This window comes from Homalodisca vitripennis, chromosome 3 (genome assembly GCF_021130785.1).
Source record: "Homalodisca vitripennis isolate AUS2020 chromosome 3, UT_GWSS_2.1, whole genome shotgun sequence".
Classification (NCBI taxonomy): domain Eukaryota; kingdom Metazoa; phylum Arthropoda; class Insecta; order Hemiptera; family Cicadellidae; genus Homalodisca; species Homalodisca vitripennis.
This window is the reverse complement of record NC_060209.1, coordinates 195,307,154-195,326,085: the sequence shown is the minus strand read 5'-3', so window position 1 is coordinate 195,326,085 and position 18,932 is coordinate 195,307,154. Positions and strand designations below refer to the sequence as shown.

General features: G+C 37.0%; 1 protein-coding gene across 1 annotated transcript in view; it reads right to left on the bottom strand.

Annotated features, from left to right (window-relative positions):
• Positions 1–1,628: 1,628 nt before the first annotated feature.
• LOC124357976 overlaps positions 1,629–18,932 on the bottom strand; it is a 40,589-nt gene continuing 23,285 nt past the window's right edge. Inside the window, exons 5-10 of the mRNA XM_046810147.1 lie at positions 16,475–16,651; positions 14,818–14,932; positions 8,790–8,865; positions 8,093–8,209; positions 5,933–6,321; positions 1,629–3,681 (exon numbers count right to left, since the gene is read on the bottom strand). Of these exons, the coding sequence (XP_046666103.1) occupies positions 2,534–3,681; positions 5,933–6,321; positions 8,093–8,209; positions 8,790–8,865; positions 14,818–14,932; positions 16,475–16,651 (2,022 nt within the window). The 3' untranslated portion in view covers positions 1,629–2,533. The remainder of the gene's footprint in view (positions 3,682–5,932; positions 6,322–8,092; positions 8,210–8,789; positions 8,866–14,817; positions 14,933–16,474; positions 16,652–18,932) is intronic.

Genomic DNA, 18,932 nt, shown 5'->3' with positions numbered 1-18,932 from the left:
ATACTTCAATCGATAGGTCGATTGTTCCACTGGTGATTGATTTTGTTTTGTATCGAAACATTGAAAATACACATAAAAATCACTGATTTCCAAAATGTCTGCTTACTGTTGTATACACGGCAGTTGCCAGCAGAGGGTTAGATCTACATAGATCTTTTATAATGCAAGTATATCCTCACTCAGGAAGATATCACATGTTGACTAGCAAGTTGGAAGATCGCCAGTTTGGTCAGAACAACCTCGGCAACTCACGGAGCTCACTGAAAATCTCCGCTCTCGGGTTACAGAAAGGAGAAAATAATTAGAAGGCAGTTTTATAATCACAAAGTAAAAACATTTTTATTAGAATGTTGTCAAATATAATGTAACATGGATATTAATACATATAAAAATGGATATACATATACACAAGTAAATATAATTACTTCATAAGCAAATAACAAAACACATAACAAAATCAAATCTTTGAACAAACTTATTTACTCATACTTCAACTTCTTAAACTTGGTATCAAATGTGAAAATGTGAAAAATCCTGAAAACAAACAGAAAACACTACTCCCTTTTAAGCTTCAAAATTATAACACAATAATTTAACAACAGTGTATGTGCTAAAATAACGTTCAATGTTCATTAGAATAAATTATATTTTATTATTACAATAACATACCTAATCCAAACACATAACAAAATGTATCACTTTCAAACTGTTTCATATTTTATTAACCCTCCAGAATGATGAGGCAGTTTCTGACTTCACATAGCAAAATTTTTAACACTGTTTAAATATGCCCCATGATAAAAATATGGGATGTATATATTTTTATTATAACCTATAATAGAAACATAAAAAATTGTATAATTCACCAAACCAACTATTTTTATTTTCTGGTACAATTAAAATGTTATTAATAATTTTTGTAGGATTCGTTTTATACCACTTGAGCTATTTAAGTCAAGTAACGCAAAATTTTCAGTGAACAAAATAATGTTATTATATAACTCTACAGATCTGTTTGCATTCCTTTTATTTATTTTTTTTTTTTTTTTTGTGATAAAACGGCCAATATATTTTCTGAAGTTAAAATTCTGTAGTTTTTATGTCAAGACATATTTTAAGCTGACAATACACTTTATACATTTAACATGTGCACAATTTTACACAGAGGAACAAATCTTAGTAACAAAATAGTAGTAAGTTTTTGATAAACTAAAACTATATACAATTAGTCACATAGGCTACAGGTAGGTAATCTGTCAGATATATGCTGCAAGACCCTTGGAACACTGTTTACTGGTAACAAACAACATTATACATGTAAACAATAGAAAATAAACTCTTATTTATTGAAAAAGAAATAAACTGATAAAAATTAATTCTAAACCATTCAAGGTTTTGCACAGTAACAGCGGAAAGATGACCAACAAATGTCAGCCGGAACGTTAAAAAGAGGAAATTATTGCTACTCATTAATATTTTTATAATTATATAAATGTTCAAATTTAGATTTTTTAAGGTATAAATATGTATGCTGCATAAAGTTGGATTGGATTCCAAAATCTTGCATTTTAATTGATTTTATGTGACACAGTTACATTGTGCTATTCATATATATTATATATATATATATTATGCTATTCATTTTTAATTATCTATAATGGAAATGACTTGATCATTGTGGTCATTGTAATTCCACTACCATACATTATTAACGGTAAAAACTAATAATTTACACAACGCAATTTGGAGTTTATATGCGATTAAAACAAAAATATATGAATTCACAAACCAATTCAAAAATTTTGAATGGTATAAATGAAAGGCATGATAGCACTGGAGCAGTGACAAACAATAAAATAAGAACACAACTAAGTTCAATAGTTTTTACTTTTCTTAAACATGAAAACTTCAACATTAATCTATTATATATGTATAAAAGGCACTTTACTGTATTAGTACAAAATATCAAAGCAATAAAAATACGCACTTGCTGAGCAACAAACATACTTCATGTCGGGCCCCAAGTACAACACACAATTATTCATAAATACTCAGAGGCTGTGTAGAAAATAAGCCTCGAGATTTTTACTGAGACAAAAAAATGCATAAGTACTTCCAATACTTTCAGAAAAATATGTATAAAACATAATATTTTTAATATGCAGTAGTTTTACATTAAAACAACATTCTTTTAGAATTAAGGAGGAATAAGTTTGTCAAAACTTAAAAAGAAGAAAAACGTCAACAACCAGTCAAGAATTAAAAATAAAATAAATCATTAAAAACAAATTAGTGACAGCTGTTTCTTTCAGTTTGGATTGTTTGGTGGTCATTGAAGTGTATACACGTAAATACGTTCATCTTAGATCCTATGCGATGTTTACAAAATATGTTTATTCTACAATGGTCATCAGTCTCACTTGTACGGTACTATAGTCACAATGTACAGTGTTGGCTAAAACAACGAAGCCAACATCTAACCTACATCACAGCCTCAGTTTTGGTTTCAGCTACGGTATTGTTTCCGCTCAGATCAGTCCCGCTTGGGCAAAATCACCCTGATGTTGGTCGCGATCTCCCCCTTGGGTCTACGGATTTTGGGCCCCGTGAGCACAGAGGTGGAAGTGGAAGTGGAAGGGGTGAACCGTACCGTCCTCGTCTCGCTGAGCTGCTGAGTCGGGTTGTACAGAGTCACCGTGTTCTCCCGTTCCGGGGTCACTCTCTCCTCTAAGTCGGTCCTGACCGTAGTTCCTTCTGACGCCACCAAGTTAGCGGACGGCACACTCAGTTGTGGAGGCTTGGGGGACAATATACGCAGTGGGGGTGGTCCCGTAGATGATAACATCGGGGGCTGTGGTAACTTTGCAATTTTGTACCCTGTCCTACTCTTGCACAGCAAAATCGGTTTCCCTTTAATGGAGCAATACTTGTTATCAGGGTTGATCTTTCCAATCGGTGTGATATTTTTGCACTCCAGGACCTTATTCTTTGTCAAAGGTGGTTTCTCAGAGTTCTGCCTCAAAGCTGATGTCGTAGGTGATGCAAGGAGTTGAAATCCTTTCCTGTGCAGGAAATAAGGGCTTCCGGCACTCGATCTTAATGCATCAGAAGAACCTTTCAACGTGCCGATATAGGTGGATACTGAGGTATTGTTCACCACATTTACTCTATTTGTCGCACTTATAGGTAGAAATTGCTTGTTACCTTTCCTTTCCCAAAATTTTTGTGGTATCGGGTCAGTCCGGCTGCAGCCACTCAATGGCTCGGGGACATCTCCGGGAGAAGAAACCGGTTCGTAGGCGTCTTCTCCGACGGCTACAAACTCGGTCACACTCGGGACCACCGCTGCATGTCTCTCCGACAAGTCACTCTGGACAGTAATAACTGAGGAATCTTGGGAATCTTCTATCAGATCGGGGAGTGGAGCAACTGTTTCTTCAATGTCCATGGAAGGAGTGGTACCAACATTGACGAACAGGGGCTGGTGCCGGACAGGTCTCACAGGCGGGGGTCTCCTCTTTGGTTTGGGGAAGCGCAGCCGGCGTCTCTTCCTCTTGATATTACACGAGACGACCTCCACATCGGGGTCTGGTGGAGGAGTCGGACTGTGGTTAGGCAGCCACACAATGTCTTCTTCTTCTGATTCAATTTCAATGATTTTGTCAACACTTTCTTCATTATCTGAAACATCAAAACATTACTTTGAAATAAAATTTCATACACATAAAGACACATCATTTATTTACTTATTACATAATCAATTTCTTTTAACACCTTTACTGCAGCTCTATAAGTTCTAAAATCACACCTTTGCCTTCTGCAGCAGTAAATTGTTAAAATATTATACAGTAACTCTCTGAATCTTAGAGAAGTACAAACCATACACACACATATAACACTAATCTATGGCACTGTAAGGGTTAAAACACTGAGAGCAATGTGAACAATTTGTAAATTATTGGAGACAAGCAATCAACTATAACGACAAGTATGTGTGAATTGTTACACTCTGATATGATGATTCAGCACTATTAAGCCCTATCAATTTTTCATAAAATTTACCGTTTTCGAGTTATTACTGTTTTAAAATTTTGTATGAGTGCCATTCTGAAACCTTTTTTTGATATTTTCCAAAACATTTTTCACAAAAGGTTTTAATTAGGCTAAATATTTTGTAAAGTAAGCAACAGACAGTAAACTAAGCAAGATAGGACTATAGTTTATATAACATGTCATTTATTTTGACCTGAAAATAGTATGGTGAAGTTTGATAGAATAATTAATGGACACTAGATTAACACACAAAAGACTAAAAGTATATCTAAAAAAGACATATCTAAGTAAAAAGGATATCAAATAAATAATTTGGAAAATAATAAATAAGTAAGCCACTCAACATAAACGGTTCCGTAAGTAATAACTTTTTGAATGTTGAGTTTAGCTCCAGTTCACCTTTCTTTTATTGCAGCGTCTGGTATCTGGCACTGTCTCAGACTTGACTCCTGGAATCTGGAGTTATGTTCGTCTGAAGAGATCCAAAAGAAGTCGGGGACAAAGAAGCTCAGAACGAAGCTATACATCGTTTTTACAGACACACCTGAACTACAAAGTACAATAATATAATATAATCCAGGTGAAGTGGCAGTCTCATTGTCTCATCTGCATTTCTTCACCTGATGAGACAATGAGACTGCCACTTCACCTGGATTACATTATACAGGGTGTTCATTTGAAAACTTCTAACTCATATTAAAAGACTTATTTATAGTCCAAGTATCAAAATTCTGTAAAAGGGAGAAGGCAAGAATTTGAAAATAGGTTATTTTTTGCTTGAACAACAATGGCTACCAATTTGAACATTTGATTTGAAGTTTAAAAAGGATTTACAACAGTATTCAGTGAGTAATTTTGTTGTTATTAGCAGTAGTACAGTAGTTTGTAGACTAACAATATTGTTGTGTAAGGAATTACATTATTGGCTGCCAATACGAAACGGCTTGGCCAATTTAAATTTTTTTACCAAAATACAGAAGTTTTATGAGCTACAATTTGAGGTGTCACAAGGTATTAGTTGCCATTTAAAAATGTTGGTTTGGGTATGGGGGGGCATGGTGGGAGCACTCCCATCTTGAAAATAATTTTGTTTGTTCCCCCAATTAAGTACTATACACTCCCATTTACATAATTTTGATACTTGGGCTATAAGTCTTTTAATATGAGTTTGAAGTTTTCTATTGAACACTCTGTATTATTGTACTTTGGAGTTTAGGTGTCTCTGATGTCAATACGATGCATAGCTTCGTTCTGAGCTTCTTCGTCGTCGACGATTTTTGGATCTCTTCAGACGAACATGACTCCAGATTCCAGGAGTCAAGTGTGAGACAGTCAGATACCAGAGCTGCAATAAGGGGAAGGTGAACTGGAGCTAAACTCAACATTTAAATTGAATCTACCCTTCCTACCACAGTTACATTATCTGAACAATAACTTGTATGTAAATAACCGAGCAAAATAGTTTCAACAGCATAACACTGGGACGCCCTCCGCCTCTGGGCAGAAGAGTGGGTGCGTACGTGACCCATCACCCTAGCGACTGTTTGGGCAAATAAAACGTCCTTGAGATGATTCACCCTCTCCCTCCCAAACTAATTCCTGTTGAGTCCCGCCAAACTAAGAGTCCGCCGCCACACAGGCCGAATCATGTCGCTGCTCTTAGTCGTCCCACACTCATGCCAACATTCCCTAAGTATAACTTATAGAAATGGTTATTATGTAATTCAGTTTCTTACACACCCATTTTAGTAGGTTATTATAAAATGTAATTGGGTTACAAAAAAATGTACTGTCCAAAATGGAATTCTCCCTTATACTTTGGTTAACCGGGTTTTTACTGAATTAGATAACAACTGTTTGGTTCTGTAAAGAGACATACCACTGTCAGGCAAGACGATGACATCAGAGCTGCTTGGAGGTGTGGGGGCGGGGGTGATGGTGGCGGGGGTGGTGGGTTTGTGTCGTCGGACCATCACTCCCTGCGTAGGTTGACGACCTTTTCCTTGTAATACTGGTTCTGGGTTGTGATGAGCTCTCCTCGATTGTGACGGTTCAGAGAGACGGCGTGACAACTCAGAGAAATGGCCTCCTACAACTGGCCCATCTGGTTGTGCTGGTTCCGACAGGCGGCCTCCCTCTGCCGGCAGCGGAAACGGTGAATGGCCTCTTGCTGCTGATGAAGACCCTGACCTGATACTGCTGTTACTATTCTCGGTAATCGTCCAATTGCTACTCCTCTGTAGTCCTTGGTCGTGTGGTCTCTTTCTACTGTAAACAAGTACAGAACTATCAAGACTCAAGATTCTTTATTTGCTTTTAAACATATATAAATGCAATTGACATCGTCAGAAAATTCATAATATTCACATAACTAGCCAATACCAAATTCCTTAATTTCGTATATACTGATCAGTAAGCGTATAATAAAATAAATAAACGACTAAAAAACTAACGTACAACTAAAATAAATAAGTTCATAACATAATAACAAATAAAATATATAAGAAGTAATAACAGAGAATAAAACAAATAACAACTCAATACATTTGTAGCGGTGGCCTCAAAATGTATGTCCTCAACAGGACAAATACTCATCAAAAGGCTTTGTCCAATGAGAAATAATAAATAAATTTTAAAAGAAACAATAATATAAAAACAGTTTATTTCACTAGTGTCACAGGATAAATACTTGTCAATTGAATAAAAGGCTTTGTCCTTCAACCAAGTATTAATAGAGCTTTTAAAGTTAACAATACTAACTGTCCATGCTTTATCAGGCAAGTTGTTGAAAAGTTTCATTTCCATACTTGAATGACTTCTTCGTTGTTTTTCTAGCCAAAAATTTATTATATATAGCTTGCCTTTGTTCCTTGTATTATAATTATGTATATTTTAATATATTTAATTATGTATAATTTTGAGAGAAACATCAAATTATATGCTAGCATTGTTTCAGAATTAGGTAAATTACAAGACTTAACCCATTGGAGAACTTGCCCGAGCGTTAATCGTAATCTTTCTAGACGCTAACGATAACATATTTGTTTGTTTTCCGCTAGATCGCAGGTTTATGCCCTTCTGCATCCTTATGAGCAATCATTCCGTTTCGATTTGTTATGTTTGCACACTGGAACCACAACTAATAGCTTGTTTTGTTATTGTCTATATTTTGCCATATTCTCAATTTTCGTCACTTCAATGTTCTGCTTACATTCTATGTATCATGTTCTAAATGTTTAGTGTTTAGTTGTTTATAGTAGTTGTTGAATGAGTTTTTAGTTCTTCCGCTACCTCATGGAACAAGACAATTTGCGTACTTCAGAAGTAGACAGATACTTGGACAGTGATATTAAGATATCAAAGATACTCAAAGACTTCCACAAAAGTGAATTATAAAAAGTAAATGAATGGTCATTGTATGTTATGTAAATAGTTAATTTTAATTATCATTTCAATAATAACAATTGAATGTAACGAACAGTTTTATCTCATCTCCCAGACAACTAATTCAGGAGCTTGTCATAAAATCATAAAAAAGTGAAAAAATGTGAGTGAATTTTGATTATTTTGTTATTATGCTTTATTATTAAGTAATCCAATAAAAACTGGTTTTCCGTGTAAGAAACATTGTGCTGTTATGAATAAAAAATTATTGAAACAGATAAACAAAAAAGTAGTAGAATATTGACAGTTGCTTTTTTGTTTTTCTTACTAAAACATCTGTAAATATATACTATAAAAAATGTAATAAAAATCTATTTGGGTAAAACAACAAACATTATTGTAGAGCAACCAAATAGACTAAAATGTCCTGAAAAATTGACTAATTTATCTGTATACAAACTCATTCTATTAATATTTTAGTACACGCATGCATTTTTGCCAAAATCAATTTAAACGTTCAGTCCTAGACAGGCTAGGTTAATCGCTTCCTCAATGGGTTAACTATAACTAGCAAGAATTGAGAGAAGCCTAGTGTTGATTATAGAGCACAATATGACAGTACAGTGTAGAACCAGTGAATATGGTCTCAACTTACTGTTTCCTCCTCTTGCCGCTTGACCACGGGAAGAAATTGGTAGGTTTCTTCTTCAACTCCTCAATACGCTCCTGCTCCTTCAATCTCATGGCCTTCATGTACGTATTCAACCTGTCCCTGAAATCATACAGATTCACCTTAGCACTGCAGGACTGCCAAAATAGACGCATAGACATTAGCCTGTATAAGAACCTAAAACTATAAATAAAACTAAAATATATTAAAGTCTACACAAAGTTTAAAATTAACTATCAACTTAAAATTTTAACGATCATGTAGATCACATTCTTCCTCGAGATCCAGCTGTTACATGTATCTAAACAGTTTGCTGATATTGGACATGGACATAACACAAACGTTTAGACTTCCTCTTTGAGTTAATTATCTTAAGAAAATTCTTCTTGTATTGATATTGATACCATCTCATCATATTTTAACTCATTTGCCACTGCAGATAAGAGTGTTATTTCAAATCAACTTATGCTGTAGGATTGATGAATCAGCAGTCTGATGACATAACCTACCATGTTTAAGATTAGGAAATATTACGACTAACCTACCATGTTTAAGATTAGGAAATATTACGACAGATAGTGTAGGCAATACTACATCCTGTGATTCTAACACCAATGTATTTTTTGCTGTTAGTCTTATTTAGATTTTAATTAGCATAAGAGTATAACTAATTCATACTTACTTTGGTTTATGGTTTGAGCACCGAATATATTGGCACAAGTTGAGGGCTTTCTTTTTCTCTTCATGGTCGTTAATATCTGCAGACAAAACGTCATACATCAGACAGACTGGAAGACTAAGCCTAGACTGAAGGCTATCAGAGTCGGTGTGAATTTAAGAAAATATTTGAATACAACTCAACACAAATTTCCTTTTACCTCCTAGTAACTCATATTCTAAGAGTTGACACAAACAATCAGATTATTTAAACTCTAAAGGAGTGGAAGACATACCAGTACATTAAAAAAAATAATTTCAATCAACTGCTGTTTAATTATTATTGATCAAGAACAAAGGTTAGCAGTGGTTGGAAGTTTAAGAGAGAGCAAGCCAAAACAACTGTTTCGAGTATGCAGTGCAGCACATCAATCTGTGTTACGCTCTGTCACATTTGTTGTCAATTACTTGCACTCGGTGGCACACGCCGTAACAACCTCAATTCTTGCATTTGTAGAAGTTTAAGAGAGAGCAAGCCAAAACAACTGTTTCGAGTATGCAGTGCAGCACATCAATCTGTGTTACGCTCTGTCACATTTGTTGTCAATTACTTGCACTCTGTGGCACACGCCGTAACAACCTCAATTCTTGCATTTGTAGAAGTTTAAGAGAGAGCAAGCCAAAACAACTGTTTCGAGTATGCAGTGCAGTACATCAATCTGTGTTACGCTCTGTCACATTTGTTGTCAATTACTTGCACTCGGTGGCAAACGCCGTAACAACCTCAATTCTTGCATTTGTAGAAGTTTAAGAGAGAGCAAGCCAAAACAACTGTTTCGAGTATGCAGTGCAGTACATCAATCTGTGTTACGCTCTGTCACATTTGTTGTCAATTACTTGCACTCGGTGGCACACGCCGTAACAACCTCAATTCTTGCATTTGTAGAAGTTTAAGAGAGAGCAAGCCAAAACAACTGTTTCGAGTATGCAGTGCAGTACATCAATCTGTGTTACGCTCTGTCACATTTGTTGTCAATTACTTGCACTCGGTGGCACACGCCGTAACAACCTCAATTCTTGCATTTGTAGAAGTTTAAGAGAGAGCAAGCCAAAACAACTGTTTCGAGTATGCAGTGCAGTACATCAATCTGTGTTACGCTCTGTCACATTTGTTGTCAATTACTTGCACTCGGTGGCACACGCCGTAACAACCTCAATTCTTGCATTTGTAGAAGTTTAAGAGAGAGCAAGCCAAAACAACTGTTTCGAGTATGCAGTGCAGTACATCAATCTGTGTTACGCTCTGTCACATTTGTTGTCAATTACTTGCACTCGGTGGCACACGCCGTAACAACCTCAATTCTTGCATTTGTAGAAGTTTAAGAGAGAGCAAGCCAAAACAACTGTTTCGAGTATGCAGTGCAGTACATCAATCTGTGTTACGCTCTGTCACATTTGTTGTCAATTACTTGCACTCGGTGGCACACGCCGTAACAACCTCAATTCTTGCATTTGTAGAAGTTTAAGAGAGAGCAAGCCAAAACAACTGTTTCGAGTATGCAGTGCAGTACATCAATCTGTGTTACGCTCTGTCACATTTGTTGTCAATTACTTGCACTCGGTGGCACACGCCGTAACAACCTCAATTCTTGCATTTGTAGAAGTTTAAGAGAGAGCAAGCCAAAACAACTGTTTCGAGTATGCAGTGCAGTACATCAATCTGTGTTACGCTCTGTCACATTTGTTGTCAATTACTTGCACTCGGTGGCACACGCCGTAACAACCTCAATTCTTGCATTTGTAGAAGTTTAAGAGAGAGCAAGCCAAAACAACTGTTTCGAGTATGCAGTGCAGTACATCAATCTGTGTTACGCTCTGTCACATTTGTTGTCAATTACTTGCACTCGGTGGCACACGCCGTAACAACCTCAATTCTTGCATTTGTAGAAGTTTAAGAGAGAGCAAGCCAAAACAACTGTTTCGAGTATGCAGTGCAGTACATCAATCTGTGTTACGCTCTGTCACATTTGTTGTCAATTACTTGCACTCGGTGGCACACGCCGTAACAACCTCAATTCTTGCATTTGTAGAAGTTTAAGAGAGAGCAAGCCAAAACAACTGTTTCGAGTATGCAGTGCAGTACATCAATCTGTGTTACGCTCTGTCACATTTGTTGTCAATTACTTGCACTCTGTGGCACACGCCGTAACAACCTCAATTCTTGCATTTGTAGAAGTTTAAGAGAGAGCAAGCCAAAACAACTGTTTCGAGTATGCAGTGCAGTACATCAATCTGTGTTACGCTCTGTCACATTTGTTGTCAATTACTTGCACTCGGTGGCACACGCCGTAACAACCTCAATTCTTGCATTTGTAGAAGTTTAAGAGAGAGCAAGCCAAAACAACTGTTTCGAGTATGCAGTGCAGTACATCAATCTGTGTTACGCTCTGTCACATTTGTTGTCAATTACTTGCACTCGGTGGCACACGCCGTAACAACCTCAATTCTTGCATTTGTAGAAGTTTAAGAGAGAGCAAGCCAAAACAACTGTTTCGAGTATGCAGTGCAGTACATCAATCTGTGTTACGCTCTGTCACATTTGTTGTCAATTACTTGCACTCGGTGGCACACGCCGTAACAACCTCAATTCTTGCATTTGTAGAAGTTTAAGAGAGAGCAAGCCAAAACAACTGTTTCGAGTATGCAGTGCAGTACATCAATCTGTGTTACGCTCTGTCACATTTGTTGTCAATTACTTGCACTCGGTGGCACACGCCGTAACAACCTCAATTCTTGCATTTGTAGAAGTTTAAGAGAGAGCAAGCCAAAACAACTGTTTCGAGTATGCAGTGCAGTACATCAATCTGTGTTACGCTCTGTCACATTTGTTGTCAATTACTTGCACTCGGTGGCACACGCCGTAACAACCTCAATTCTTGCATTTGTAGAAGTTTAAGAGAGAGCAAGCCAAAACAACTGTTTCGAGTATGCAGTGCAGTACATCAATCTGTGTTACGCTCTGTCACATTTGTTGTCAATTACTTGCACTCGGTGGCACACGCCGTAACAACCTCAATTCTTGCATTTGTAGAAGTTTAAGAGAGAGCAAGCGAATACAACTGTTTCGAATACGTAGTGCAGCCCATCTATCTGTGTTACACCTCCACTGCAACACGAGTCATGTACTGACTCTGTACACCCAATGTAGTTAATGTGTTAATAAAGTCCATACATTCATAGTTCGTACTATAAATAGTCATTATAAGTTGGTAATTTTTTGACAGCTGAAATATTAATCAGTTATTCACATGAGTTTTATGTGTACTCAATACCCAGAAAACCGTTTGAGATAAAAACACATTTTTATAACAAAAAAGTTTAGGAAATGGTGTAAGTATTCCAGAACAATTTTTGTTGTTTTCTCTAGGTTCATAAGTAATGGAGTTGTGAATGTTTTAAAAGCTTAAATTGCCAGTTCTTGGTGATAGAAAAGTTCTTATAGGATTTATATACAACCTCTTATATACAATATCTTAAAAATGTTTGAGATACAGAAATTGTTTACTGTAAAGTGTTAAGTAAATCTTATAAGCATTCCATAACACTTTTTGTTTTTTCTCCAGGTTCATAAATAGTTGTGAGTTAAAAAACAATTTAAATGGCCACCACTGTATAATATTTACAATATATCCAGTAGAGTAGGTTTTAGTTTTAATATTTAGTTTTACTCTTTATAGCAGTGGAAATAGTTTAGGTCATTCCTATACCAAATCAATAAACTGGTGAGATTATCCAGAGACCATTGGATCTATCATCCGATTTAACAGCTGTTTCTCATTGGTGGACACATTGCGTGGTCCAGGAGTGTCCCTTACACGCCTGAGCAGTTTGTCGTACCATCGGAGCCGTTGAGATGTGGTCCGGCTACAGTCACACAGTCTCGTGTTTTGTTCTCTCTCTTGGACAAATTAGTGCCATCTTGGGTCTCGATGCCCTCTTTTCTCATACTCGTTAGAAGAACATGGTTCGGTTGAGGTCACTCACCTCTTTGTTCTCATGGTAGTGAAAGTGTCGCCACAGGTCTTGTGGACTTGTGAACACGTTGCCGAAGGAGTGCCGCACTGAACTCCCTTCGTGTGCAATGAACAGATGGTTCCTCTCTAAACTTATTTCCTACCCCGATACCAGTGACTATTCTCAGTGAAAACCGAAAGTGACCCATTATTCCGTGGATCCCACTGCAGTCCTGGAAGCTCTGGACGAGCTGGAAGCCTCCCTCAGATGAAACGAGGCAAGAATCTATATCAACATCGCTGAGTTGGCATCTATCCTTATTAAATGCACCTTTCATTATGTAACTCTCAACCCCGTCTTTCCATCTCTGGATGTAAATGTTTTCCATTTCAATTTTATTTGTGGTCTCTTAAACTTAACATTTTGGACCTTCGAGCCGGATTCTCTCTCACACGTTAACAGCCACATTGAAACGAAATGGCATACCACGCTGACCGATGAACTTAGCAGAGACGTTTATAAGATCTATTTTTGTACCAAGTTTCAACTTGTTTTGGGATTTTTGGGTAGTTTTGAGTTCTGGAGGTCAAGTTATGCAGAAATTTTCACAAGCGCTCCCATGAAGGGTCACCACTTGTTTTCTCGGTAGATAATTATTCATTGCCGCAAAAGGGTTAACAATTATAATTCAATTATATTTTACTATTTAAAATCACTGATATGGATTTACTTATTACAGCCTTTAAAAGAATGGAGAGGGTGTTGTTCTTAGCATGTAGGAAGATACTGAAAACTACCATACCTTTTAAATGAAAAGGAAAAACTTGTCACATGGCATGGATTAACTCAGAAGTAATCTATCAAACGATCATCTATCAAACATATGATGTACGTGGTGTGCTCAAAATATATATGGTGAATAATTTTTTTATATCAAAAAGTAAAAAAACACATCGAATTTGATTTAATCTCCTTCAATGTACCGTCCTTGGCTGGCAATGCACTTATTCCAGGGTTTTACCCATGACTGGAAACATTTCTGTCAGTCTTCTTTCGGAAGGGCTTTTAGCTGCTCGGTCGTCATGAACGGTGTCAAAATGTTTTCATTTAAGCACCGTTTTAATTTTTACAACAGTTTTAATTTTTGGGAAGAGCCAGAAGTCTCGTGGTGCTAAATGGGTGAGTATGACAGATGTGGACTGACAAGAACACTTTTTTTGGCCTAAAACTCACGAATGAGAAGCTAGGTGTGAGTTGAGGTGTGGGTGAGAGAGCGGTGTGACACAGCGCATTGTCGTGGTGAAGAAGAAAGCCATTCACCCATTTTTCTGGTCTCTTTTTTCGTACGTCGTGTCGCAAAAGCTGAATTACGCCCTTATAAAATTCAGACTTCACAGTTGTTCCCCTTGGAACAAACTCTAATCGCACTATACCCTCAGTAGCGAAAAAAAAAAAAAAAAAAACAATGAGCATGACCTCGATGTTCGATTTTGACTGACATGCCTCTTTAGGGTGAGAGGATACATTGGTTTTCCACTAGGAACTCTGCATTTTGGTCTCAGGGTCATATCTATATACCCAACTTTAATCTCCAGTTACAATTTTGGCCCTGAAGCCTGAATCTGTTGGAAGACAATCCTGTAACTCTGTGCAGCACGACACCACGACTTCACTCTAGCAGCTCTTGCTGTCGACTGACAAGCTACAGAGTGTTGAAACTTGTCGCTGCCTGTCTCAACAGATCTCGCTACTAGACAAATTACATAATATGGATGTAGCATCAGCAGTTGCTGCTGTAAAAATCATTGACCGTATTTTTTTGATCACACCTCGTAAATATTGTAATATTACAATATTTGAGTAAGTACAATAGTTTAAGAAAATATTCATTAATTTTGAAATGAGGACTGTATCAAATATAGTCAAATTTTATTTATTAAATTGAATGTGATAACACATTTGTGTAAGATTAATAAATATGAAGTCTACAGTTTAATTCAACAGACCTTTTAAAATAATATAAACTACTGAACACCTACCTGCAAATATGGCCTTTATTCTATCATTCAGCAATGACCTCTCACGGGTCAACTCAAGTGAAGTCTGGGTCATCTCCAGAGCTAACATCTCCTGAGCAGCGATTGTGTAGACTGCCTGCAAACAACCCAACAATAAACTTGTATGACAATATCAGTGTAGTTTGTTCATCTCCAGAGCTAACATCTCCTGAGCAGCGATTGTGTAGACTGCCTGTAAACAATCCAACATTAAACTTGTATGACAATATCAGTGTAGTTTGTTCATCTCCAGAACTAACATCTCCTGAGCAGCGATTGTGTAGACTGCCTGTAAACAATCCAACATTAAACTTGTATGACAATATCAGTGTAGTTTGTTCATCTCCAGAGCTAACATCTCCTGAGCAGCGATTGTGTAGACTGCCTGTAAACAATCCAACATTAAACTTGTATGACAATATCAGTGTAGTTTGTTCATCTCCAGAGTTAACATCTCCTGAGCAGCGATTGTGTAGACTGCCTGCAAACAACCCAACATTAAACTTGTATGACAATATCAGTGTAGTTTGTTCATCTCCAGAGCTAACATCTCCTGAGCAGCGATTGTGTAGACTGCCTGTAAACAATCCAACATTAAACTTGTATGACAATATCAGTGTAGTTTGTTCATCTCCAGAACTAACATCTCCTGAGCAGCGATTGTGTAGACTGCCTGTAAACAATCCAACATTAAACTTGTATGACAATATCAGTGTAGTTTGTTCATCTCCAGAGCTAACATCTCCTGAGCAGCGATTGTGTAGACTGCCTGTAAACAATCCAACATTAAACTTGTATGACAATATCAGTGTAGTTTGTTCATCTCCAGAGTTAACATCTCCTGAGCAGCGATTGTGTAGACTGCCTGCAAACAACCCAACAATAAACTTGTATGACAATATCAGTGTAGTTTGTTCATCTCCAGAGCTAACATCTCCTGAGCAGCGATTGTGTAGACTGCCTGCAAACAACCCAACATTAAACTTGTATGACAATATCAGTGTAGTTTGTTCATCTCCAGAGCTAACATCTCCTGAGCAGCGATTGTGTAGACTGCCTGCAAACAACCCAACATTAAACTTGTATGACAATATCAGTGTAGTTTGTTCATCTCCAGAGCTAACATCTCCTGAGCAGCGATTGTGTAGACTGCCTGCAAACAACCCAACATTAAACTTGTATGACAATATCAGTGTAGTTTGTTCATCTCCAGAGCTAACATCTCCTGAGCAGCGATTGTGTAGACTGCCTGCAAACAACCCAACATTAAACTTGTATGACAATATCAGTGTAGTTTGTTCATCTCCAGAGCTAACATCTGAGCAGCGATTGTGTAGACTGCCTGTAAACAACCCAACATTAAACTTGTATGACAATATCAGTGTAGTTTGTTCATCTCCAGATCTAACATCTCCTGAGCAGCGATTGTGTAGTTAAACATTAAACTTGTATGACAATATCAGTGTAGTTTGTTCATCTCCAGAGCTAACATCTCCTGAGCAGTGATTGTGTAGACTGCCTGCAAACAACCCAACATTAAACTTGTACGACAATACATGTATTGTGGTTTTTTTACAGTGTATAGAGATGATAAATGACTGTTTAACTATTACTATTTACATTCAATTGCAATACTTACTGTGTTGAGTATTTGTTGGTTGGCAATTTTTTCAGTGGTTTCAGGCGACACTTCCTCAGCCAAAAGGTTGAGTAATCCCCGTAGTTCTAGGCGGCGCTCTCTCTCCAAGATGCTTTTAGTCTTCACAGTCATGGAGCTGGGTATCATCAGTGACTCTACTCCCTTTGATGAAATCTCCTGTAACATGATCACGGGGCATATTTCTTTACCTATGGCTCAGTTACAACTGGATTCCTGGTTTTTTATTTTCTGTTGTGTTTTACCGTAGTAACATAAAATGAAATGAAAAATGCCTTTTTAAATAAGCAGAGTTAGGGCTATCAAGGCCTCTCTATCAATCAATCTCATATTGTATACAGTAATTTTACAATAGTACGATACAATTGCAGTTAATTATTAACTTATACTTTAAATATAAAATAACAAAATTTGCTTAACCTATAAAAAATTAAATGAACTAAGTAAAAATCTACATATTGAAATGAATTCAATACTTAAAATACAACAGAAAAACTGTAAACATATTATGATAAATACAAGAAAATTCAAAATGAAGAGCAAGAAGCAAGAAACATTCAATTACTCTAACACACTGATTGACCACATGACCGCAGCAAGCAGCACTACCCATCATCACCACAAGCCCCCCAGCAGCAGGCCCCTAGCCCCCACCCTGAAACATGTACGTTCCTCAATACATCTAATATCATCGAGGAGAACGTTCCAAAAGCGACAAGCCTGAACAGTAAAGGACCTATTAAAAATTGGTGATCGATGAATTGGAATTGATAGTAATGTGGGTCCCCTTCTTGTAGGTCGTCCATTAATATCAAAGATAAATTTTAAATGATCAGACAAATAAACAGGATATTTGGTTTTGATGATTAAATGTAGGAATAGAAAGTATGTGGAATTTACGTAGGTGGTGAAGTTTATGAGTGACAATTACTCAAAATATTGCGCAACATGCTCATGATGTCTGAGATTAAAAATAAATCTAGTAGTTCTGAGCATGCTGGAGTCTGTCCGATTGCTCAATGGTCATCTCATTCATCACAATGTCACAGTAGTCAAAGTGTGGTAGTACATATAAGTCTTAATGAGTATCACGTTAACATTGAATGGCAGGTAGAAGGGAAACCGCTTCAAACCGTGGATACCAGCAAAAACTCTTCTGCATGTTATCCTAACTTGGTCAGTCCATTTAAGACTTGTGGTTATAGTCAGAGATTTTTCAGTTTGTTTTGGTAATTTAATTCACAACTGCAAAGTTAAAGTTTCGGTGCGGTGTCAAGATTAATTCGGATCATTTGTTCTGTTTTCATTTAGTTTCAGTCCTTGCTGCATTGCCCAAAAGTTAATGGCTTCAATATCCAGCTTGAGTAGTGACACAAAAGTGGCTAGTTCCTTTGGTAAACAGTGAACGTATATTTTCAAATCGTAGGTGTAAAGATGAAAATTGGAATGTGTTATAATTGAATTGACGTTGTTAATTTTAAAGTGAAAATAAAAATGGCCCAAGTACAGAGCCTTGTGGGATCCCCCGTCAAACAGGTTTCCAGTCTGAAATTTTATTCCCCTCCTTCACACAATGCTGATGTCCAGTAAGTTAAGACTTGACCCAATTAACACAACCATCAGAGAAACCATACTTCTTTAACTTGATAAGGAAGAGGGGGTGGTGTACGCAGTCAAAGGCCTTGGAGATGTCAAATAATATTAAAATGGTCACTAGTCTTTTGTCCATTGCCAATGGGATATCATCAGTAATTTTGAATAAGGCTGTAGTAGTACTGTGATTCGATCTGAATCTAGATTGGAATTTAGTCAGGATATAATAGTTATTAAGATAAGAAGAAAACTCTGTTGGTGGAATAATCTTACGAGACATTTCGAGAGACACGAGAGAATGCTTATTAAGCGCAGTTCAGAAGGAGTTAGAGGGTTAGATGATTTCTTCAATGGGCAAACCAGGGTGTGCTTCCAAAAAACGGAGGAATCCAAAGAACAATTGAGAATAACAACTGCAATAGGCAGTGTGATAGGTAAGGCATTCTTCAGAGAGCATAGAGGTATATTATAACCTCTGACCCCGTTGCTAGTCATCCTCGAAAACGCAGCAAGTACATCAGCCTCACTCACAGGTGCAAACAGCAACATAATCACAAGCTGGAGATTCATCTATAGGTAAATTTACAAAATAAGTCATTGATTACATTGAGATTAAAGGAATCAGGAGTATAGACATAGCTACCTCGAGGGCTGTCACTGAGACAGAGTACTGTAGCTCAATCTTGCGTAGACTTTTACTTCTTGGCCTAACGGAAAGCTGTCTCTATGTTTCTGTAAATCTCTTATGAAATCATTTATCCAAGGGGCGGGGGCTTTAAGATTCTTTTTGTGACAATGGGTGCATGTTTATCGAATAAGCTGATAAGAAGAGAGTTTAAATTAATAA